Source organism: Eulemur rufifrons, chromosome 6, assembly GCF_041146395.1.
Source record: "Eulemur rufifrons isolate Redbay chromosome 6, OSU_ERuf_1, whole genome shotgun sequence".
NCBI lineage: Eukaryota > Metazoa > Chordata > Mammalia > Primates > Lemuridae > Eulemur > Eulemur rufifrons.
In genome coordinates, this window is record NC_090988.1 from 1,565,881 (window position 1) to 1,591,848 (window position 25,968).

Sequence of the window (25,968 nt, forward strand, 5' to 3'; positions counted from 1 at the left end):
GCATGTTAAACATTATACTCATTCTCTATTATACCTTAGGTTTAATCACGACAGTCCCCACAAGTATTATATATTCCCACTACTACCCTGTACTTTTGTCTGTTTGACTTTCTGAATTTATTACTGATCTTAAAACTTGATGCATAGGCCAGGCACAGTGGCTCACGCCTGTAATCCTAGCACTTTGGGAGGCCAAGGCGGGAAGATCACTTGAGTTCAGGACCAGCCTGAGCAAGAGCGAGACCCTGTCTCTACTAAAAATAGAAAGAAAATAGCCAGACAACTAAAAATATGTAGAAAAAATTAGCCAGACATCATGGCGCATGCCCGTATAGTCCCAGCTACTCGGGAGACTGAGGCAGAAGGATTGCTTGAGCCCAGGAGTTTGAGGTTGCTGTGAGCTAGGCTGACGCCATGGCACTCTAGCCTGGGCAACAGAGACTCTGTCTCAAAAAAAAAAAAAAAAAAAAAAAAACTTGATGCATATAATCAAATAAACTTAATGCTGAGGCCATTATCTGGGCACAAACCATTTTCCTTTATACCCTTAGAAATTAATCCAAACTCAGACGTGTCTAGAAGATTTCTAACAACCAGTGTAGAGAACTCTAGTTTAGGTGAAGTATTATGAGAAAGCAAGAATTCTTTGGGATTGCTGGAGAAATACTACATTGTGTAATTAAACACCAGTGCCCCACTGTCCACGCCAGGGTTCACTATATCTTAATGAACTACATGTTTTTAGTATCTCTATAAACTGGTTATTGGTATCATAAAGATGTACCTTGGAGATAGTAAGTTGTGTGCCATACTGCTAAAACTTTTGACTACCAAAAAGACTGGCGTGGTAGGATTTGTCTTAGATTTAAAAAAAAATTTGTGAAAATAAAATCTATTATATCTAAATAACATGGGATTAGCATTGTGGCACATGTTGCATTTTAACTCTAGAATAGGAAATTTGAACATAAAATAGTATGATTTGCTTTTGTCTAGGTATTGTTTTGCATTTTATTTTTGATGTATTTTATATGTGGAATAGTGTCTCTAATCCAGGATATTTGGTGGACCTTAACCTTCACAGTCTTGTTGGTTAGCATGCCAGTGTTCCTTCATAGAAATGGGTTTGTAAGCACTTAACCCCCATCTGGCCTTCTTCATTAGAAGTCTTCTGATAGAATTGACAGTATTTGATACTTCTATTCCTCAAAAGGTAGTAACTAGTAGTATTGAACAGGAAGGCAGTGGGTGGGGAAAGGTGAGTGCCCTTGTCCAAAATAAGCTCCTTTTGGCTATTTTAATGTCTAAGAAAGTTTAAAATGACAAAAATTAATATGAGAAGACATTTGTACTTGGAAATATATTAGATCCTCAGATTTGAGTATAATTAAATTGAATATTCTTATTCAAATCTCCAGTGAAATGAATCTATCTTGATAAATAATGATTATGTCATTATAGATGCCAGAGTTTCTCACCACAACTATGTACCACAGTGAGAATGCCAATTAAAATAACATGAATAGCATCAACACTGAAGCTGTGTAGAACATAGTGTAATCTTAAGGCTTTATGTGTAGATACCATTATGAATATCGATTACTTCAGTGTCTCACATTAGGATATAGATTGGCAGGAAGAGACCACATCCACCCCTCCCACTTTCACTCCAAGTTTAGATGTAAAGTTCTAATTTATTCAGTAATGTATTTTAGAAATGCCACATAAGCAAAGTGGCTACACAGAGCAGAAACCAGAGCTACATACGTCTCAGCACAATTTCCCAGAGCCCTCACGTGCTAAATGGGGGCAGAGTTGCTAGTGACACCCTTCACTGTCTTAATTTTGTGCTCTATTGCAGCTCTTAATTAATTAGGCCTTGTGTTACTATTTAGAAAAAATAAATGTGAACAGTCTTGACCCCAACAAGAAAAGATAGCCAAGGTTCCCTGTTCTTAAGCCAAACTTACCAAACCAAGAAGCAAAGTCAAAGCTACCTAATGTCCTTCCTGGAAAGTCCAGTTGTACACAGGTTGCCCTTTATTAACGGGATTTTATTGTAGATGAGAATTTGATTGGAGGATCATAATTATAAATCTATTTCCACCCAGTTACCAGTGAATTGTGAAGATTTACATTACTGGTCAATCTGCAATTAATTCCAGCCAATAATTACAGTTATTATATTGCTAATTGAAGTGAAAGAAATTAGTGTATTCATTTCTCTACTGTTGAGGAGCCCAGTTGAATATGGCAGACTACTGCTGCAGTTGAAAAAATGTTCTGGCTCCATTTGTGCTGAAAATTTTCACTCTCTTTCTTCCTTTCTTTTGGGGAGTATTACTACAGACTCATGAACTTTTATTTATTTTATGTTTTATAATCAAAGATAGTCATTTTTTATGATGTTTGGGTTGCCCGGTCTACCCAGTGGGAATCCATCTGACCCAACCCTTCGGCTCCATCAATTGTGGGTGTCCCCTGCTTTCTTCACAACAAGGTTCCCCATTCTCACTTTGTGGTTTGCTTGCTGCCAGCTTGAAATCGGGCATTTCTCCAACCAGTCTGGGTTTGTTTTAGTAGGGAATGTTATCCCGGATCTGAGACCAAAGGTCTTCATTGCAGCCGACGTGTGATTGTTTCTAAGCCTTTTCAGTGGATAGAGATTAGGGAAAGGGGTGTGTGTGTGTGTGTGTGTGTGTGTGTGTAGGTTTTAATCATGAGTTCATGTTGACATTTCTAAGTCAAAATTAATGTTACAGGTTTTTCTTCTTAACTTATTTGATCTTACTGTATCTCATTTTCTTTCATGCTAAAAATCTTGGTTCCTAATAATATTTATTTGTTTTGTCCCACAATTTATATAAAATTGTTTCAGAATTACACTACCGATATTACCAATAGTAAAACAGTTTAATGAAGTTAAATATTACTTTGCAGATTTTTTGTCCTTAGAATATATTCCACAAAGCATGTACTCCTTTTTCAAACATTTCACATTTATTTTTGGACATGTAGAAATAACACTAACGTAATTCAAAAGTCAAGCTAGATAAGAAAGCTATACTCACAGAAGTATCACTTCCTGTCCCCACCTTCTACCCTTTCCCCACCCATTTTTTTTTACCCATTTTTATTAGTTTCTAGTTTATCCTTTTGTCTTTCTTTTTGCAGAAATGAACTCTTGTGTACATACATACATGTGTGTGAGTTTGTATGTAATGTGTATATTCCTCATCCTTTCTTGTGCTAAATATACTGTTCTCTACCCTGCTTTTTTGACTTAATGTATCCTGCAGATTACTCCATATCAGTAGGTAGAGATCCTCCTTAAAAATAAAAAGAAAAGCAAAAGTTAACCAGTAATCCTCTGGGTGGATGTATGATAGTTTATTCAACCAACCTGGTAAAGCACTTTTGGGTTTCTAGTACACATACTGGGTTAATTTTAAAGTAACTGTTCTAAAATATTTAAACTTTTAGTATGTTCTCATTGCATAAAACCCAGACTCTCTATTATGGCCTGTAAATCCCTGTCTTTGCATGCCTCTTCAACCTCCTTTCATGCCACTGTCTCCCTGGCTCACTACACCCTCATGGCTGTCAACTCAAATATGACTTCCTCAGAGGAACCATCCCTGACCACCCTATTTAATTTAGTTTCTTTCCTCTCAAGTCACTGTTACTTCGTTCTATTTGTTTCCTTATTTGCCACTAAAAACAATCTGATGTTACTTTGTTGTCTTCAATTTAGGCAGTATCATATAGTGGCTAAGAGCTTGGGTTTTGAGCCAAATGGCCTGATTTTTAAGTCCTGGTTATGTGACTCTGCGCACGTTAACTTTGCACTCTGTGCCTCAGTTTCTTCATCTAAAAATGGGAATAATAATAGTATTCTCCTTAGAGAGTGCTGTCAGAAATGAATAATAAATATAAACACTTGTACAGTTACCTGCACTTACTAAGTGTAAAATGAATGCTAGCTGTGTCAGTATTGCTATTGAATTGTTCATGTGTCTGCCCTTAATGTGCTCTGTGACAGCAAACACTTTGTATCTCTTGCTCCTCATTGTACTCTCAGGATTTAGAACAGTTCCTGAAATATGGGACACACTTGCATATTTGTTGCTGAACAAATAAAAGCTAAAATTCAATTTCCATTCCTTTGAAACATTCTTGGAAACATGAGTAAAAGAATACTTTCTCATATACATCATATGTAGTTGTGAAATTCAACAGAATTTTCATCAAATTCATCATCGAAATATGAATGCCTATTGTTAACTTGTATCTTGGAAGTTCTGGCCAATCAGTAAAATTTGAAACAAATAAAAAATTATTCCTATTAGAAAAAGGCTAGAATTATCATATTTGCTTTGACATAATTATGTATCCATGAAATCCAAAAGGATCAACTAAAATCCTCCTAAAATTGTTGAGAGTTAAACACATGCACTGCTAGTGGGACTGCAAACTAGTGCAACCCCTGTGGAAAACAATATGGAGATACCTTAAACAGATACAAGTAGACCTACCATTTGATCCAATAATCCCATTATTGGGCATCTACCCAAAAGAACAAAAGATATTCTGTTACAAAGACATCTGCACCCGAAAGTTTATAGCATCACAATTCACAATTGCAAAGATGTGGAAACAACCCAAATGCCCATCAATACGAGTGGATTAATAAAATGTGGTATATGTATACCATGGAGTATTACTCAGCTATAAAAAATAACGGTGATATAGAATCTCTTTTGTTCTCCTGGAGAGAGTTGGAACCCATTCTACTAAGTGAAGTATTCCAAGAATGGAAAAATAAGCACCACATGTACTCACCAGCAAATTGGTTTCCCTGATCATCACCTAAGTGCACATTTGAGAATAACACCAGTTGGGTGTCGGACAGATGTGGGGGGTAGGGGGAGGGGATAGGTGTATACCTACATAATGAGTACGATGCGCACTGTCTGGGGAGTGGACACGCTTGAAGCTCTGACTCGAGGGGATGGGGGGGCATGGGCAATATACATAACCTGAACTTTTGTACCCCCATAATAAGCTGAAATTTAAAAAAAAAGTGAATGGCAAAGGCAAAAAAAAAATTGTTGAGAGTTCAGTAATGATCAGATTTGAGATATAAATAAAGAAATTATTTTCCAGCATACCAGTAATTGCCAGTTAAGGGCATAATTGAAAGAAAAGTATTGATCTACCCCGGCAGAAAAAAAGATACCTAGCAGTATTTCTAACAGAAAGTATGTGGAATGTGTTCTTTCATAAAGAGAATTAACTGAGAGATATAAAAGATTTAGAAAAATTATATACCCTGTTTGCAGATAGAAATATTGACTATTATAGGAATTAAAATTCTTCCTAATTATTGTATAATGTTAAATTATTGCAAACCAAATTTATTTGTAGTTTCCTAGGAACCTCATCAATTCTTCTGTAGTTCATGTGGAAAATATTTGAAAAAGAACAGAGATGGTTTGATTGCCACTCTTTAACAGATTCATAACACATAATCTGCTAGATACTAGAGGAGAATAAAGCTCACAGTAGCCTATAACTTTTTATATAGTAATATTATATGTGATAGCCAAGTGTACCGTAAATGTCTTGTGTATAGATAAGTGGGCATGTCACCTAATTTTACAGCAAGGAATCTCAGATAGAAGAGAGGTTGTAATTTACCCAGAATTTCAGAGGATGCCAGAGATAGCATCAAAATTATATTGATGACTCTAAGTAAACTTTAAACAGTTGGTATAAAACAGAATAAATTTCCCATTGAATTTTTGTGCAATATAGGATGACTGCTTTGTCACATTTTGCCCATTTGTTGTGTGTTGACTTTCAGAGTAATTTCCCATGTAGGCTACAAAAGTCATTTTTCTAGGGATTTGTTTACTTTCAATTCTTTCACTATTTTTTTTTTTGTGCCAATCAGTGGGAATATTTTTTCAAGTACTGATTTGCTTATCTCTTGCTTTGATCTACAAAGATTTTAAAGTAATGTATTTAGTATACTGTCTTAATAAAAGATCTGATGCTTTTGTTTGTGTGTGCATGTGTTTTGTATTTATATAGCCATTGGGTTGGACAGGTATGTTCTATATCATCATGGGATTGTCCTCTTTCTTTAGTTGTACTCACCAGATTACAAATGCTATGAAAATTTCTAACCATCAAGTAAAATATTTTAGAAATTGACTAGAAATGCAAACCATACTTACACCATTTTAAGTCTAACTTACTAAGAAGATCTCCAAAGCAATATATTACAGTAAAACTCAGATTCCTCTTGTAATTGTATAGTATCCATAAGTATGCATTGGGAAGACAGCTGACGTACAAAGCTTGATTCAAAGATCACAGGTTATGACACTTAAATTTGCTCACAATCCCATCAACTAAAGTCACAGGCTGGTGAGAAAAAAGTACAAAATTATGTTATTTACAACACAACTATTAGCTAAACTTTCTGCTGAAATTTTCCTACAGATTATAAAATGTATTTGTAATAGATTATTTTGTAGTCAGCCTGTTGAGATACCTATCACACTAAGTAAAATGTAACCTCTTGCCACAACTAAAGTGTTGTCTCTTATTACTTTTTAGTATCTAAAAAGCACGGCAAGCTCATTACTTTCTTACGAACATTCATGAAGTCTCGTCCAACAAAACAGAAGCTGAAGCAGCGGGGAATCTTGAAAGAGAGAGTATTTGGTTGTGACCTGGGGGAGCACCTTCTGAATTCTGGTTTTGAAGGTAAAAATAAAATTTAGAAGCTCATACTTTCAGTTTCTTACCTCTCCATGTTGGGTTTCTGTAACCAGTTAATGGAGTAGATTAGGCAAGTGATCTTTCTTTTTTTTTTTTTTTTTTTTGACTTTTAGTTATTTGTGTGTGTTTTCTTTTTTTTTTTCAATTTAATTTTACAGAATCAAAGAGTCTAACAGTATATCTTGTTAGATACAGTGTGTCCTCATAATGTATACATTATTTCTTGTACAATGATATGAAATAATATGGGAAATATTCATGATAAATTATTAAGTGAACAGTGCAAGTTAAAAACAATAGTTTCATATTTTTTCCCCACCCCCCCTTTCCCGAGTCAGCACCTTCAAGTGTTACCACTCCCCAAACGGTGCGCAATGCACTCATTGTATAGGCATACCCCCATCCCCTCCCCCACCCCCCACCTCAGTCTGATGTCCAATTGGTGTCGTTCCCAGATTTGTATTTAGGTGATGATCAGGGAAACCAATTTTCTGGTGAGTACATGTGATGCTTGTTTTTCCATTCTTGGGATACTTCACTTAATATAATGGGTTCCAACTCTCTCCAGGAGAACCATAGAGATGTCGTATCTTCATCATTCCTTATAGCTGAGTAATATTCCATGGTATACATATACCACAGCTTACTAATCCAATCATGTATTGATGGGCATTTGGGTTGTTTCCACATCTTTGCTATTGTGAATTGTGCTGCTATAAACATTTGGGTACATGTGCCTTTGTTACAGAATGACCTTTTTTCCTTTGGGTATATGCCCAGTAATGGGACTGCTGGGTCAAATGGCAGGTCTACTTGAATCTGTTTAAGATACCTCCATAATGCTTTCCACAGGGGTTGCACTAGTTTGCAGTCCCACCAGCAGTGTATTAGTGTTCCTGTCTCTCCACACCCACGCCAACATGTGTTGTTTTGGGTTTTTTTGATAAAGGCCATTCTCACTGGGGTTAAGTGATATCTCATTGTGGTTTTGATTTGCATTTCCCTGATGATTAGAGATGTTGAACACTTTTTCATATGTTTGTTAGCCATTTTTATATCTTCTTTTGAAAAATTTCTATTCATGTCCTTTGCCCACTTTTTGATAGGGTTGCTTGATTTTTTCTTGCTGATTTTCCTGAGTTCTAAATAGATTCTTGTTATCAGTCCTTTATCTGATGTGTAGTATGCAAAAATTTTTTCCCATTCTGTAGGTGGTCTGTTTATTCTCTGGACTGTTTCTTTGGCTGTGCAGAAGCTTTTTAATTTAATCATGTCCCATTCATTTATTTTTGTTGCTGCTGTGATTGCCTTGGGGGTCTTCTTCATAAATTCTTTGCCTAGGCCAATGTCTGTAAGAGTCTTTCCTACATTTTCTTCTAGAATTCTGATTGTATCACGCCTAAGGTTTAAGTCTGTTATCCACCGTGATTTGATTTTTGTGAGAGGTGAAAGCTGTGGATCCTGTTTCAGTCTTCTACAAGTGGCTAACCAATTCTCCCAGCACCATTTGTTGAATAGGGATTCTTGTCCCCAGGGTATATTCTTTCCCGCTTTGTCAAAAATTAGGTGACTATATGAGGATGGTTCTATATTTGGATTTTCTGTTGTGTTCCACTGGTCTGTGTCCCTGCACTTGTGCCAATACCAGGCTGTTTTAAGAACCACGGCCTTGTAGTATTGTTTGAGGTCTGGCAAATTAATACCTCCCATTTTGTTTTTGTTGCTTAAAATTGCTTTTGCTATACGGGGTCTTCTTTGATTCCATACAAAGTGTATAATTATTTTCTCTATGTCTGTAAAGAATGATGTTGGTAATTTAATAGGGATTGCATTGAATCTGTAGATCACTTTGGGTAGTATAGACATTTTAACAATGTTGATTCTTCCAATCCACGAGCATGGTATATTTTTCCATCTATTTGCAAGTTCTGCTATTTCTTTTCTCAGTGTTTCATAGTTTTCCTTATAGAGGTCCTTTACCTCTTTAGTTAGATATATACCTAGATATTTTATTTTCTTTGTTGCTATTTTGAAGGGTATTGAGTCTTTAATTTGGTTTTCCGATTGACTGTTATTGGCATATATAAATGCCTCTGATTTGTGTATATTAATTTTGTAGCCTGAGACTTTGCTGTATTCGTTAATCAATTCCAGGAGTCTCATGGTTGAATCCTGGGGGTTTTCCAGATATAACATCATATCATCAGCAAAAAGTGAGAGTTTGATCTCTTCCTTCCCTATTTGGACTCCCTTGATTCTGCTCTCTTGCCTGATAGCTCTCGCAAGGACTTCCAATACTATGTTGAAAAGTAATGGAGACAATGGGCAGCCCTGTCTGGTTCCAGTTCTAAGTGGGAGTGCTTTCAGTTTTTCCCCATTCACTATGATGTTGGCTGTGGGTTTGTCATATATGGCTTGTATCATTTTTAGGTAGGTTCCATCAATGCCTATTTTGTTAAACGTTTTTATCATAAAAGGGTGTTGAATTTTGTCAAATGCTTTTTCTGCATCTAATGAGAGTATCATATGGTTTTTGTTTTTGCTTCTATTTATGTGGTGAATTACATTTATAGATTTACGTATGTTGAACCACCCCTGCATCTCGGGGATGAAGCCCACTTGGTCGTGGTGGATTACTTTTTTGATAAGTACTTGGATTCGATTTGCTAGTATTTTATTGAAAATTTTTGCATCTATATTCGTGAGGGAAATTGGTCTGTAGTTCTCTATTTTTGTTGTGTCCTTTCCAGGTTTTGGTATTAGTGTTATATTGGCTTGGTAGAACGTGTTGGGGAGAACTCCATCCTTCTCAATATTGGAGAATAGTTTATGTAGGATGGGCACCAGTTCTTCTTTGTATGTATGATAAAATTCAGGTGTGAACCCATCTGGACCAGGGCTTTTCTTTTTGGGAAGGTTTTTTATTGCTGTTTCGATTTCAGTTCTTGATATTGGTCTGTTCAGGTACTCTATTTCTTCCTGGTTGAGCCTGGGAAGACTATGTGTTTCTAAAAATTTGTCCATTTCCTCCACGTTCTCCAGTTTGTGTGCATAAAGATTTTTGTAGAATTCATAGATGATATCTTGTATCTCTGTAGCATCGGTTGTGATTTCTCCTTTCATGTTCCTAATGGAGGTTATTAGAGATTTTACTTTTGTGCTCTTGGTTAGTCTAGCCAGAGGTGTGTCTATTTTGTTTATCTTTTCAAAGAACCAACTTTTTGTTTTATTAATTTCCCTTATAGTTTCTTTGTTGTCTTTTTCATTTAGTTCTGATTTGATCTTAGTAATTTCTCACCTTCTGCTGGGTTTGGGATCGTTCTGTTCTTCTTTCTCCAGCTCTTTGAGTCTATTCGTTAGGTTGTCTATTTGCATGTTTTCTGTCTTTTTGATATAGGCATTTATGGATATGAATTTTCCTCTCAGGACTGCTTTAGCTGCATCCCATAGATTTTGATAAGTTGTATCTCCATTGTCATTTAATTCAAAGAAATTTTTGATTTCCATCTTGATTTCTTCTTTTATAGAATAATTATTCAGGAGAAGGTTATTTAGCTTCCATGACTTTGAGTAAGAGTGAGGGTTTCTGTTTGTGATCATTGTTACTTTTATTCCGCTGTGATCTGAGAAGATGCATGGTATAATTTCTATTTTTTTGAATTTTTGAAGACATGATTTATGTCCTAGGACATGGTCAATCTTAGAGAATGTCCCGTGAGCTGATGAGAAGAATGTATATTCTGTGGACTTTGGGTAGAATGTCCTATAGATGTCAGCCATGCCCATTTGTTCTAGCATTCTATTTAGGTCCATTATGTCTTTGTTTATTTTCTGTTTAGAGGATCTGTCCTGTACTGTCAGTGGGGTGTTAAAGTCTCCAGCTATTACAGTATTGTTATCTATCATTTGGTTGAGATCTAGTAGGGTTTGCTTTTTGAATCTAGGTGCACCTAGGTTGGGTGCATATATATTGAGTATAGTCATGGCTTCTTGATGAATTGTGCCTTTAATCAGTATGTAGTAGCCATCTTTGTCTTTTATTATTTTTGTTGGTTTGAAAGGTAAGTTATTGGAAATTAAGATTGCCACACCAGCTTTCTTTTGGTTACCATTTGCTTGAAATATCGATTTCCATCCTTTTATTTTCAGTCTAAATGCATCTTTGGAGGTTAGGTGAGTTTCTTGAAGACAGCAGATACTTGGATTGTATTTTTTTATCCATTGGGCCAGTCTATGTCTCTTGAGCGGGGAGTTCAAGCCATTCACATTTATTGAGAAAACTGATAAGTGAGACAGTTTTTTGTTCAGCTTGTTGGGTAGAACTTCATTGTGATGTTTTCTCTCCTGGGCCATTGTGGTATCTGGAATTTGATCTTTAGCTCTTGAGTAGTTTTACATTCGTGGATCTTTCTTGTGCTGATCCGTGTGTAATTCTCTTTTGAGTACTTCTCGGAGGGCTGGTCTTGTCTTGGTGAATTCCCTCAACCTTTGTTTATCTCAGAATGTCTTGATTTCTCCTTCGTATAGAAAACTTAGCTTAGCTGGGTACAAGATTCTAGGCTGGGCATTATTCTGTTTCAGAAGCGTGAAAATGGGGCCCCAACCTCTTCTTGCTTGTAAGGTTTCAGCTGAGAAATCTGGCGTAATTCTGATGGGTTTTCCTTTGTAAGTTACTTGTTTCTTTCTCCTTACAGCTCGGAGAAGGGACTCTTTAGTGGATATTTTGGTCAGCCTGATGACTGCGTGGCGTGGTGTTTTCCTATTTGCTATGAATCTCCCAGGGGTCCTTTGAGCTTCTTGAATCTGTATGTCTAGAGTATTGGCAAGGCCTGGAAAATTTTCCTCGATTATGTCTTCAAATAGCTTGTCCAACCCTTGCTTATTATCTTCTTCACCCTCAGGAATGCCAATAACTCTCAAGTTAGGTTTCTTCACATAATCCCACATTTCTTGAAGACGCAGATCATTTCTCTTACTTTTTAGATCTATCTCTGTGACTGACTTATTTAGTTGGAAGGAGTTATCTTCAATTTCTGAGATTCTTTCCTCTGTTTGATCTACCCTGCTCTTGAGACTTTCCACAGTGTTTTGTAGCTCTCTGAGTGAATTCTTCACTTCTAGGAGTTCAGTTTGGTTTTTCTTCAATATTTCAATTTCTTTAGTGAATTTTTCCTCCAAATCCTGTATTTTTTTTGTGTTTTCTTTGTGTTGTTTATCCATTGATTCTTGTACATTATTCAGCTTGTTTATAATCCATAATTGGAATTCTTCCTGTGACATGTTGGTGTTTTGAGTCTGGTTTGTGTCAAATGGTTGGGATCTGGTATTTCTCTTTGGGGATGAGCTTTCCATTTGATTCTTTGTGCTCTCCGTGTTTTTTCGCTGGGCCCTTCCCATCTAGATTTATCGTTGGATCTTTACTTATAGATTTAGTCTGGTTAACAGGACTCTTTGTGCTCTATTCTTAGGCTGTGAAACAGTCTAGGTATGTTGCTTCTTTTGGCAAGAGGGGGAGACTGTTGTGTATTGTTTAGAGATTTTTCTGTTTCCGTTGGGGGACTGCTTCCGATGGGTCCAATCCTAGAGGATTGGAGTGATCCAAGACCGCTTTGGTGAGTTAGAACACTGTGTTGTGGTCTTTCAGAAGGCAGGCAGGGTCCACACTAATAGTAGACCGAAATTCTCTTTGTTTGTTTGTTTCCCTTTGGTTCTTCCTCTATAGGGGAGGTTTCTGACTCTATCTGCAGGCAAGATACTAGCTATGGGGAGAGGACGGTGACCTCACTTGCTCAGCGCCTCAGTTGCTGTAGCTCCCACGGGCAAAAGTCTATCTTGGCCCAATGTCCCCAGGGATCAGGTTCCACACTCTCGCTTCTGGAGAAGTATTCAGTGTTTACACTTGGGCGGGGATCCTATATAAGGTCCATGGACCAGGGGAGAGGGCCGTCCAGGGAGCCTCTTGGTACCCTATTGCTCCGCAGTGACTTGGCTGTGGGCCCTAGAATGGCGATTGCGTGCCCGCAGATCGCCGGCCCTGGGGGTGACTGCTCAGGATCCGGTATGTACCAGAGCCAGGGACCTGGCCCGTTCCGAAGCTCACCGTGGGTCCCCAGTTAGAAGGCGAAAAGAGAGGAGAAAGAGAAGGAAAAAAAAAAAAAAGAAAGAAAAAAGAAAAGAAAGAGGAGAAAACGAAAGAGAAAAGAAAAAAAGAAGAAAAAGAAAGAAAGAAAAAGAAAAAAAAGAAAAAAAAAGAAAAGAAACGCAAAAAGCCAAACCAAAAAACACCAAAAACGCCAACAAAAATGAACAGAAACAAACTACATAGCACCTCACCACACCGCAAGGCAGAAAGATACACAAATCTGAAGTATATAATTCAGCGACTCAATGTTTTTTTGTTTGTTTTACGCCTTAGCACAGCTCCGCCCCTTCACTTCCGCTCGGCTGGGTCCGGAGTGGCCATTAAATGTTTTTGTTTTTACGCCTTAGCGCAGCTCCGCCCCTTCACGCCCGCCCGGCTGGGTCCCAGGCGGTTTCGCAGTGGATTTCAAGATGGCGTCTGCGTGCCCGCACAGCTCCGAGGGTGGTGGGGGTCCAACCTCCCCGCTCAAAAAGGCGTGGCAGCCAGAGGCCCAGAGGGCAAAGGTGCCCGCCGAGGCTGTCCGGCTCGTGAGCCGCCGGAAAAAAAAAGGAAAAGAAAAGAAAAGGAAAAAAAAAAAACCAAAAAAAAACAAAAACAAACACAAACACAAACAAACAAAACCCAGAAGAAATTTACCAAGAATAAAATATACAGTTCGGCGAGCCTATTCTTCTTGTTCGTGGTTTTGTTTTTTTTTTTTTTTTTTTTTTTGCCTTAGCGCAGCTCTGCCCCTTCACCCCGAGCGCGGCCCCGGCATATCCCGCACTCCTGGCGTTGGTTCAGAGACCAGCGGAGGGCGCCGGGCAGAGAGAGCCGCTCGGCACTTTATGGCTCCCGAGCGGTTTCGCCCTCGCTTTCAAGATGGCGCCTGCAGAGCTCTGGGGCTGGAGGAGACCGGCTCCCCAGCAGGCAGAGACCGCCACTGCCCGGGGGCTGGCGAGCAAGGACGCGCACTGGGGGTCACCGGCTGGAGAACCGCCGAAAAAGGCAGCACGGGCAGAAAGAGCCGCTGGGCACTTTTTGGCTCCCGAGCGGTTTTGCCTTCGCTTTCAAGATGTCACCTGCCGAGCTCCGGGGCTGGAGGGGACCGGCTCCCCGGCAGGCAGAGACCGCCACTGCCCGGGGGCTGGCCAGCAAGGACACGCACCGGGGGTGACCAGCTGGAGAACTGCCGAAAAAGGCAGCACGGGGTACGACGCTATTTGCTGTCCGGGAGTCTTTTGTGTTTTTCCGCCTTGGGGCAGATCCGTCCCTCCTCGCCAAGCGCTGTCTCAGCTGAGATCCCCCAGGTTCTAAGGTAATTTCGCAAAAAAGCCTCCTGTCTCCAATGCGCCACGTATCCCTCAGTGATTCTGCGCTGGCCTGGGTCAGGGCTCTATTCAGTTGGGAGCGGAGGGCTAGCCGCTTTCCCGAGAGGCTGCACCCACCCCGGCTGGGGGCGGGTGTATCCGACCCGCGCTCCGCTGGCTAGTGTCTGTCCCGCGTTCCCAATTTTCGTTCACCTCAGACCTCACTCGCTCTGTTTGTCCCACGCTGATTCTCCGTGGATTCACACCGCTGTTCCTGTGTGGGAGCGGTCTTCTAGCGTTGTGGCAGGTCCGGATCGATGCCTTCCTTCCCGGGAGCGCAGATTCAGGCCGTCACCACCACTCCACCATCTTTGATCTCCTGTGTGTGTTTTCTCGCAAGTGATCTTTCATTTCAGGAGCAGGGATTGAGCTTCCTCAGGTACTCATCTCAGTTTTGGGTAGAGCTGAGAATGAAAAGTCTAAGACTGTACTTTGGCATCAGAAATGCCTATGGTCTGTTTGGGAAGAGTAGGACATTCACACAAAAGGTAAAACAATACTGTTATTTGGCATTATTTTTTATGTCTGCCCAGATAGCTTCTTCAGCCAGTTTTCCTGCTCACATTTTATCCTAAAATATTTATGTAATACTTCTTGTAGGAAAAAACATAGCTTTGAGACTATGAAATATCAAAACCAGTCTTCCAACTTTTATACCTAAAAATTTACATTCTTTTTTCATAAATTAAATTGTGAATGAAGAATTTAGTGATTAGGTGAGCGGATGGAGGAATTGGATGGATAGGAAGGAAGGAAAAAAGGAAATTCATTTGATATTTTAAAACAGCACTTTCCTCTACCGTCTCTTTTAGAGATGCTAAAATATTAAGGCATATTAAGGTATTCACCTGTGATGTTGATGAGTATCACAAATAGATGATTAGTGAAACTCTGAATTCTGATGGGAAATACCCTTTGTGCCTTTTGAGAAGATCACTAATCAAAAATGGTAAATTAATTATAATCAAGTTAATAATATCAAGTCCAAATTAAGGCCTTACTCATTGTTTAAAGAAGATCAGTGGACTTAATAATATGAATTTAGTGCAAACTATACCATGTTTCTTAAGGGAGTAGACAAAATATCATTTCAAATAGATGTTATTTCCAAATTAATATCAACAGTGCAGTTCTTTAAAAAAACAAAAAGACAAAAACTCTGAGGATTATTTTTGCATCCCTTCAAAATGCACATGGAAAAATCAACCAGTGAAAATATCAGAGATCACTGTAGAGGGGAAAAAAATCAGGAGACACGTAGTTTTACCAGATAGTAAAACAGTATTCAAAACTAGAAGGCAGAGCTTTGTGCCGAGAATGAAATGCGAATGATACAGCTTAGGATGTTCAGAAATAGTTACCACTATACATAAAAATCCATTATGATAAAGTATAGTTTTAGAACCATGGTATGAGGAAAAGTTATTTATTTATAATATATACTGAGATAATGAAATTGCAGTTTTGAAAAAAATTAATTCCTGCTTTATGACACTGAAAATAAACTCCAAATGTGTAAGGGAGTTAAACATTTTAAACTTATGAAATTGCCAATATGAACTGATTCTGTTTTAAGATAAAAGAATAGTAATAGCTTTATCAGATTTAAACAAAAACCATAGAGGTGACTTAAAATATATACTTTTCATATAATGAGAAATAACAAATATAGAGGGAGGAAATGTAAACAAGGAAAAATAATTTTTTAGATATGATGAAATACTGCTATCATAATGTATAAGAATATCATCCAGATTTTTGAAAAAATTTAAGTCTCTGAGTAAACGAATGGAGAAAAGATACAAATGCATAATTGTCACAGGGTGATAGGAAAACAAAATACAGAAGAGTGTTTATCCTCATTTGTAATCATGGAAATGTACCTTCGGGCGATTTTGAGAAACCATATTACATAGGTAGACATTATTAAGATAACAAAGCTGTTTTTCTAAATTATGATATCCAGTGCCATTAACAGCAGTGATTTTTTACCAACAGGTAAAAATTGTTGGTTTCAGGTACTTAGAATGAGTACAACCTTTTTGGAAAACATTTTGGCACTTTATAGCAACAGACTTTTTAGTGTCCCTTTCATCTAGCAATTCTACTCCTTAGGGATTTATGCTAATATTATAATTAAATAGAAATATTCATTATAGCATTATGTGTGAGAGCAAAAAAATATTAAATACCTAACTTTGGGAGGATTGTTCCATAAATTATGAAGCAATTAACTATTGTGAGTTTGAGTGCAGTGTAGAGACTTGGAAAACGTATATAAGCAATAGATAAAACTTTCTGAAGTATGGATACTTAGGCGACATGTAAAATGAATATAATTATGCTAAAGTATTAGATACAGAGTGTCTTTGTGACTCATTTTTTTCTTGTCTTGCTTTTTCAATTAAAACAAAACTTTAAAGGAATATTAAATATGAATTCAATAGTCCTGGAAGATAAACCTCTGTGCTGACAGCCTGTCCAACAGAGGAAGTCTGTATACACACAAAAATGAACTTGCGACATGAGGGTGTAATTGCAATTTGATAAACTTTAGGAGGCAGAAACCTTAAAGAGTGAGGTCAGATATATTCTAGGTGGCATATTAAAATAATTTACAGTTTCATTAGGGATGGTAAAAAAAGAATAAATATTCATATGAAGGATACTCATTTTAATATTCAAATGAAGATTAAATTAGTAGGAAAGGGAAACTTTTGAAGTTCATTAACTAAAATTTTCATGAGGAAAGAAAATGTTTTTTAATATCAAAATGATTTAGTTTGTCTTTGATTTAATAAACATGTGAGGAATTTTAGCTTTAAAGATGTTGAGACTTCGTATATTGGGGTTTTTTTGTTTGTTTTTTTGATTCGGAGTCTTGCTGTGTCACCTGGGCTAGAATGCTATAGCATCAGCCTGGCTCACAGCAACCTCAAACTCCTGGGCTCAAGCGATCCTACTACCTCAGCCTCCCGAGTAGCTGGGACCACAGCACATGCCACCATGCCCAGCTAATTTTTTTCTATTTTTAGTTGCCCTGCTAATTTTTTCTATTTTTTTAGTAGAGATGGAATCTTGCTCTTGCTCAGGCTGATCTCAAACTCCTGAGCTCAAGTGATCCTCCTGCCTCAGCCTCCCAGAGTGCTAGTTGTACAGGCATGAGCCACCATGCCCAGCCGAGACTTCATATATTGTATGTACTCTATAACTACAGTTATATGTGTATATATATTCATACACATATAGAGAGGCTATTTTAAAGTCTAAATTAAAACAATTAGAATTGAATATATATTGTATATGATATTTTAAACTGTAAATTTAAGCAATTAGAATAATCATGAAGAATGATATACTATATGCATAATTATGAGGAGAGATCAGAGATATATACAGTATATGTAATAGACAGATAAATATAATTATATAATATGTATAAGTGTTCTTCGTGACTATTCTGTTTTGGCTTAGACTTTAAAGTGGTGTCTTTATCATAAACAAAATAGATTTTACAGCAGATTTTTCTGAAAAGGAAGGTCATATCAGAATTATGTTTTGCTAAGTGATTCATCCTCTGAATAATTCCTAGTGAATAATGAAGTTCGTAGAGAGATTATCCTATTACACTTTCTAAACTTTTGAGCACCTCCCTGTTGCAATAAGTGACAAACCTGACCTGTTTTTTCTATACAAAGTGTTGTAAGAAATCACATAGGAGCCTGACAAGGCAGTTTTCTTTTTATCCTTTCGTTTATAGTCCCTGGTGCCAGGGTTCACTCAGGATGATCTTACAGAGTTTCACTTATCACAGTCACAGTGTTTATAATTGAGTTGATTAAAGATTATGTCAGTTATTTTTATAGAATTGATTCTTAAAAAATCTGCCCACATAGTACTTTTTGTTGTATATAGATTATATTAATTTGTTATTTACTTGGGCATTCTTAATTATAGCATTAAAATATTTTTTGTTACATTAATTTCTTTTTCTTTTTGTATTTCTTGCCATCGTTCAACTTTGCTTAGATGTGATCATTAGTATGAATGAGTGTTTCCAGTTTGTTCTGCCATACCTAATAGCTTTCAAACATCGATTCAGCAATTTTAATTATACTTAGAAGTTTCAGCTGTGTTTCCATTCTTCATAAGAATGATAGGAGAGGGCAGAAACCAATATATAATTACTTCCTGAAAAATAACAGATTTAACTACAGTGCTCATGTATACTAATTATGATAAAATCTATTTGAATGGAACAGTCTTCAGGTATCATTGATTTTTTTTTTGTTTTTTCTATAGGACTTTTATTTTTGCTGTACATATTTAAAAGCTTGAAATAAGTTTGAAATTTTCTTAAAAGTTTGAAATAAGCTTTCTAAAACAAAATAGTGAGAACTTTGTAGAAAACTAGGTAAAATTATATTTGGCACAAAATATAAAAAATATTTTAAAACCCAAGGAGAGGAAACTCTGTTGCCTGAACATATTTCTATGTCATATTATATACCAGGGTTTTGTAATCAGAGCTCAGTAGAAATTAAACAAGGCCCAAATAACCCCTGAAATTAATCCTTTAGGTAATCATATTTTCCTAATCAAAAATCACGATGCTCATCATACAAAGTAACACCGTAATCATGTACTCCTAACCTGAAAGTCACTTCTCTGAAAATGGAACTCTGCTTTTTCATGTGTATCTGAAATGCTCGTGGGATGCCTGGCACATAGAAGGGACTTGATAAATACTTGATTGATGAGTAACTGAGTAAATAAAAAGAACAAAACAAAACCAAAACTATAAGATCCTACTTTTTTTAACCATGATTCTAGTTTTAAGGATCATCAATTTTAATGTAACATTTCTTATTCTGTTATTATATGATGATATAAAAAAAAAAAACCTAACAATGATAAAGTGGATCAGGGGGATGCAGGAGTAATTCTTAAAGTCATATCATCTTTTAGCGGCAGTCCTTAACCTTTTTGGCACCAGGGGCCAGTTTCATGGAAAATAATTTTTCGACAGCCAGTGGACTGGTAGGGGGAGGGGGAGGGGGCGAGCTCAGGCCGCCATGTGAGCCTTGGGGAGCGGCTGTAAATGCAGGTGAAGCTTTTTACTGGCTCGCCTGCCCACTCACCTCTTGCTATGGCCCCCCCTACCCCCCAATTCCTAAGTTTCAAGGAAGACGATTTTTCCACGGCGCTTCTTAGAGAAGCCATTTTGGAAGTTTGTAATGTTATATTTTGACTGAGTCATTATTTAGTGTGCATTTGATTGGCTTGTTAGATGGGTTGGGCGGGGTAGCTAATAAAATACCTTTTTTTGAAAGACATAATATATTGGATTCTTATATTGCTTTCCTACATTTTAGTGAAAAAATAAACCAGATGTTTTCATTTTATCTTCACCACTGTTTTTCAGTTTCTCTTTTCTTCACAATTAAAATTTATGCTTTTCTCTTTCCTTTTGCCACTTATTTCTTATTAAATGTCTCATTTGTCTGTCTTAAAATTATAAGTAATAGTTACGTAATTTTATTTATTAAGCCTCATTGTGTGATTGTTTTGTAGACATTCCGTCCTTTTACTTAGAGAACATAAAATGTAAAGAAACAATTCATGTGCTTTCCATGAAGTATTACGTCTGTAGGAGCTTGGTCATATTATCGGGGAAAGACCTCTAATTCTCTATAATTTCAAAGTTTTCCTACTTATTTGGGAGAATATAAGTGGATATGAATCTAATATCACACAGATGTGAGATTCCAGTGAAAGTTATCTATACTTTTTTAAACATAGTAACTTATTTTTATGAAAATTTTATAATGTATGCTAGGAGAGCCTGATAATATAGAAATAAAATCCTGTGTTCTGAAACTTTTTGTGTACCTGGTGAGTTAGCATGCTAATTTGGAGCATACATAATGCAAAGCATCTTTTAAGAAAAAGAATTACAACTCTTTGTCCCTTTAAGTAATTATGTTAATTATCCCCATAATCTCTAAATATATTTCGTTTGAAGTAGATGGCAGAAATTTTCTAGCTCCAAATTTTATTATTCCACTTCTAGTTTATAGAATAGAAACTAAGGCACTTGAGGTTATCATTGTTGAAAGGATGCTAGAAATAGGACCTGTGTTTTCAAAAACTTATTTTATATCTTACACATCATTTTGACACAGATTGCTTATAATATCAAAGTCAGTCCACAAAAAGTTCTTGACAGTTCTGTCTGCCCTTCATCTTTACTACATGCACGTTTCCCTGTCTTGTTATTAAAAGTCTTAAATGTATTTAGAGGCAGAAAGCATATAGTTGAAATGAATATAGCTCCATATGAAAACTAAGGTCCCCACCTGCTAAATGGATCAGATAACTTTTTCTGACTCTTGGTGCACCTGTAAATTAATTCACATGCTTATTTTTACACATTGTGTCGGGACAGTGCTCCTGAGTTTTGAATATACAAACATGAATGATGCATGGTTTTTGTCCTTTATGAGCCTGCAGTCTAAAAGGAGTAATGGTTGTATAAACAAATACATGATCATTTGAAATACCCTTCTGTGAGTATGTAGGACATAGGGCTGCGGTTACCTTTACTTGAGGGTTTTCAGTGAAGGCTTGCTTAAGAGTGATAGTTTCCCTGGGTTCTGAACAACAGCCAAGAATTTTCTATATGAAAAAGGAAGAGTCCAGGTAGAAGAAATTGCTTTGTGAAGGAGTCATAGAATGACTGGTTTGTATGGTAAAAGGTGAAACTGCACTTTGCCTATAGTTGTGAAATATGGAAATATAATAATAATTAAGTGTAAATTGCAAAGGGCCTTCTATGCCAGGCAGTGTATTGCAGTAATTAAAAGCATTGGCTCTGTCCTTGGACTGCTGGAGTTAGAAGCTCATTTCTAGCACTGTTTTCCTGCCTGTGCTTGGGTAAAACTTCATTGCTCCAATTTTCTTCTCTGTAAAAACGGGGATAATGATAGTACTTTCACCACAGGGTTTCTGTGAGAATCAGAGAGTCTGTTGCAAAGCACTTAGCCTGGGTCATACTAAGTGCTAGGTACTATCAGCTGCTGTTTTTGTTTTTGTTTTTTTTGAGACAGAGTCTCACTCTGTTGCCCGGGCTAGAGTGCAGTGGTGCGTTTTTGTTTTTGATTTAAAAAAAAAAAAAACGTCAAAGATAAGGAGTTTAAGTTTTAAATGTAGTTACAGGATCTGACAGAATTAAAGATGGACTACAAGAAGGACAACAGAAGGCAGGAAAACCAAGGAAAAGTCTATTATAATAATAAAGGAATGACAGTAATATACTGTAAATGAAATACATTAGCTAAAATTATCGTATTAAAATATCTTATTTGTTTCATTTGCCACTCTGAATGTTTCATCCCTGGTATATAAGAGCTCCTTGTAGACCAAATAATGTACTTCCAAGCATTTTTTTTCAGGGATTTTGACCAGCACTCTTCTTTCTACTTATTCTTAGAGTGTCCTTTATCATAAGCTGATAATATTAAGTAAAAATGTCAACAAATTTAATGTAAAGATGGGCAGGAAATTAAAATATTGCATCTATTTAAAATTGCTTTGGCCTTTATGTTATATTGGTGTTTTGTTTATTGAATAAAATTAGAATAACTGTTAACTTTGAAAAGAAAAAAAAACTTTTAAAGAAGTGAAACATTGCAGCAGTCACAAGCAATAATGTTGGGATAAGCATTTAACTTTCTATAGCCATTTGCTATGTATGAAATTTAGCTGAACAGCTGTATTTTTAAAAAATCTGGAACACTGTTAAGACTAAACAGTTCACCTTACTGTGGTAACATGATCTGAATGAGTCTACTGTAGAAGACAGACTGTCTAAATGAGCATGAACTCTTTGACCTACCTAAGTGTCATGAGATAAGAGCCAGCCTTGATTATTCAGGAACTAGTTATGTAGTTTAGATGTGAAATTAAGTAAAGCTGCCCTCATCATTTTTTGTAGTGGAGTAAAATCTTCACCCCCTTTAACTTTAATTTATAATTTTATTTTGCTTTTGAAAACTAAAATGTTCCCATTTTTTTGTGATTTTGGTTCCACTGAATGCTACCAATTTAATCTACGTCTTTAAAAATTCTCATTAGTGCCACAGGTTCTTCAAAGCTGCACAGCATTCATTGAGAGATATGGCATTGTGGACGGAATATATCGTCTTTCTGGCGTTGCATCCAATATCCAGAGACTACGGTAAAGTCAACTCATTAAAGTGAAATTATTTCAAAATTGAGTCATTTTGATAACCGTAATTTTCAGTAAGATAGTTTAAATACAATAGGAAGTAATATCCATACTGTTCTCTGTATATATTTTTCTAAATGACATTTCTTCATCTGTAGCATCAGAGAACCATGCACCTTAATCTCTTCAATATTGTGTTTTGTCTCTGTAATGTTTGAAGATTTTAGCAATTTGAGTCTGAACACATGACAACCATGAGAGATGAAATTACATTATGATAGAATTATTCTTTAGTTCTTAATTAAAATTGATGTGTGTGAAACCTTTTCTAACTTCTTTGACCCTAATTCTGTAATATATGCTCAAGTATGCACGTGTTACGTATTTCACATCCTCCCCGACATCTTCTCTGAGACAGAAATAGTGGTATTCTCTATACCAGCAATATAAATTTTATTTTTGCTTAATCTCTTGGACTCTAGTCTATTCTTGATATGCTATTATCGTTTCTTTTTTACTGTGATACATGATAACTGCCATTATTCTGTAGGTATTTTAACATTTTAATTGACCACAGAGCTCATCTCTGTTTTCAGGAATACACGTTTGGAAAATACTTTAAGTGGTTCTTTTATTAAAGACAGTTTCAGTCTTTAGTTTAAGACACAGTAAATCTTATATTCAGCTTTGTCCACACACATCAGTCCTCTCATGCCTGTGGATTAATATTAACTAACCTGGAGAGTGAGCTTACTCTGCCTTAGTATTCTGAGCACAACTTTTATTTTACTTTCTTTAATGCTACAGATTTTACTGTCTGTTAAAATTTGGTATTAGCTGGGAGTTGCTTTATTAATATATTATTTCTGGCTTTTTTTATCCTACTTTACTAAAGCATTCCTGAGCTATCCAACTTATATCCAAGGAATTTCTGTACATAGCTGTTCGTGCACAAGTTGCCATTCAACCCTAGTTTCTGGGATTGCCAGAATAGTATCTATTCAAACCATTAGAGATTAGGAGTCCAGTTTGCAGATTGATGTGCTATAAGAGCTGCGCCTTCATATGAGTTTTGAGGTTATTGTCCATTTTAACATTAAAGCTATGCCTTTAACATCCATGTAGAAAGATACCTGTCTTATGATAAGGCATCCAATTGTTGCTGAAGTCCAAATATAACTTACATGAAATATAATAAATTGAAGAAAATAGGAACTCATTGAGGTGGAGCTGGACACTTTGGTCCTTTGCTTTCTGTTTTTAAGTCATATATTTGCTTTCCTCCAGTAAAATAATTTTGTTTTATCCTCATCTGCCTTTATTAGCCATGAATTTGACTCTGAGCATGTCCCCGACCTGACAAAGGAGCCATATGTTCAAGACATCCATTCTGTGGGATCCCTCTGTAAGCTGTACTTCCGAGAGCTCCCCAACCCTCTGCTCACCTACCAGCTATATGAGAAATTTTCTGTGAGTACAAATCACTTTTGAATCGAGTGCTTTGTGGAGCTTTGCTGTGGTTTTGTTTAAAACATGTGAAGATTGGTTTGATCACATGTAAGAAATAGTTCTGTGACTAAAATGACTCCTTAAAAAACCAACAATTATTGCCAGTTTATCTGTAATCTTTGCTGTTTTCATACTGTCATTCTTTTAGTTTCTGACTTTGAGCTGTTAATCTTACCACCTTTAATACTGATTGCCATTAAGCTTTTTAAAATTATATTTGAGTAGATTTCAGCACTCACAGTGTGTGAAAACAGTTTACTTCCTTGCTATTATGTTGTGTTTCTTTCTCATTTAGCATCAAAGAGTAAAGTGAGTTAATTTCAGAGTGAAAATTGAATTATAAGTGAAGAACTTTCAAATTTACCAACAAAGCTCACTAGCTTATTTTCCATTGTGATTGCTACAGGATGCTGTTTCAGCAGCAACAGACGAAGAAAGACTGATAAAAATTCACGATGTTATCCAGCAGCTCCCCCCACCACACTACAGGTAAACCACAGCCGGCCAGTACCGGATAGAGGGAGAAGTCAGTTGATCTGCAACAGTGTTGTTTTCCTTTGGATTTCTAACTATTTAAACTTCCTTGGAGTTCTAACTAATCAAACTTCCATTTTTCCAGAATGAATTTTATTCATAAATATATACATTTTTATTTATTTATTTGTCTTTATATCCCCAGGGCCTGGCATAGTGCTTAGCATCCAGCATCCATTTACTTACTTAAATGGTAAATGAATGAATGAACAAATGACAAATGAATGGCTGACTAAACCTGGAAGGTTTTTTTGTTTTGTTTTGTTTTTGTTATTGGTTTTGTTGTTGTTGCTACTTTTTAAAACCCAATTTGGTTTGTATGTTAGTTTGGACTCTCAGGAATATTTTTGTTTATATCTGAGAAGACCAGACTAAAATTAAGGATGACTTTGCCATTTAGTGAGAGAAAGAAAACAGTAGACACTGTATTACAGTATGTAAAAAAGCAAGAGATACATTTTAAAAATTCAATTGACAAGAAATTAAACTTAGATGTTCTTGTAATATACAAATTAATTTAGTGCTGATTTTTTCAAAATGACATTGCTTATAATGTATTTTTAAAAAATCACTACGTTCAGCACAATTTTTAATCAATGTTAAAAATCACTTATTTTTAAATAGATATAAATGCATGATAGTCACACGCCAGAAAGTAACTTAGTATCAACTCATTGTCTTACTAATGTAACCTGTCTCAAAGGAAATACAATGAAATTAATGAGGTCTAAGAACCCATTAAGTGTGGAAGAAACTCAAAGAACTTCCGTGAGGTAAACTCAAAAAATTGAGGTACTTATCCCTGAAAAGGAGGGCTGAAAAGACAAATCTGATCAATACACAGTTATTTGAGGAATATCTTTAAGGGAGAAGAGAATTTTCTTTATCAAATTATCAGAAAAAAAAAAAAAACTAGTGCAATATAAAGAATATTGGCTTTGGTAGATAGACCTGAGTTTGAATTTTCAAGTCTATCACTTATTCCTGTGTCCCTTCTCTAAGCATCAGTCTTTACATCTATGAGCTGAATGTAATCGACCCTCCACGTCAAGGGTTCTGCATCTGTGGATTCTACCAAGCACAGATTGAAAATATTCAGAGGACAAAAAAGGTCTGTACTGAATGTGTACAGACTTTTTTCCTTGTTGTTAATCCCTAAACAATACAATAGAACAACTATTTACATAGCATTTACATTGTATTAGGTATTATGAGTAATCAAGAGATGATTCAACGAGAGGATGTGCGTAGGTTATGTGCAAATACTATGCCGTAAAGATCAGAAACTTGAGCATCCTTGGATTTTGGTATCCACAGGGAGTCCTGGAACCAATCCCCCATGGATACAAGGGACAACTGTACTAAATAATGCCATCTTAAGAGGATTTTTTTAAATGATAAAATATGTGAAT

The 25,968-nt window shown here is 36.4% G+C and overlaps 1 protein-coding gene across 4 annotated transcripts in view; it reads left to right on the forward strand.

The window, feature by feature from the left end:
• Positions 1 to 25,968, forward strand: part of ARHGAP32 (Rho GTPase activating protein 32) — a 278,666-nt gene that overhangs the window by 230,065 nt on the left and 22,633 nt on the right. For all 4 annotated transcript variants that reach the window (XM_069470686.1, XM_069470684.1, XM_069470685.1 and 1 more), the window contains 4 exons: positions 6,628 to 6,777; positions 22,420 to 22,522; positions 23,839 to 23,983; positions 24,429 to 24,511. In XM_069470686.1, the coding sequence (XP_069326787.1) occupies positions 6,628 to 6,777; positions 22,420 to 22,522; positions 23,839 to 23,983; positions 24,429 to 24,511 (481 nt within the window). The remainder of the gene's footprint in view (positions 1 to 6,627; positions 6,778 to 22,419; positions 22,523 to 23,838; positions 23,984 to 24,428; positions 24,512 to 25,968) is intronic.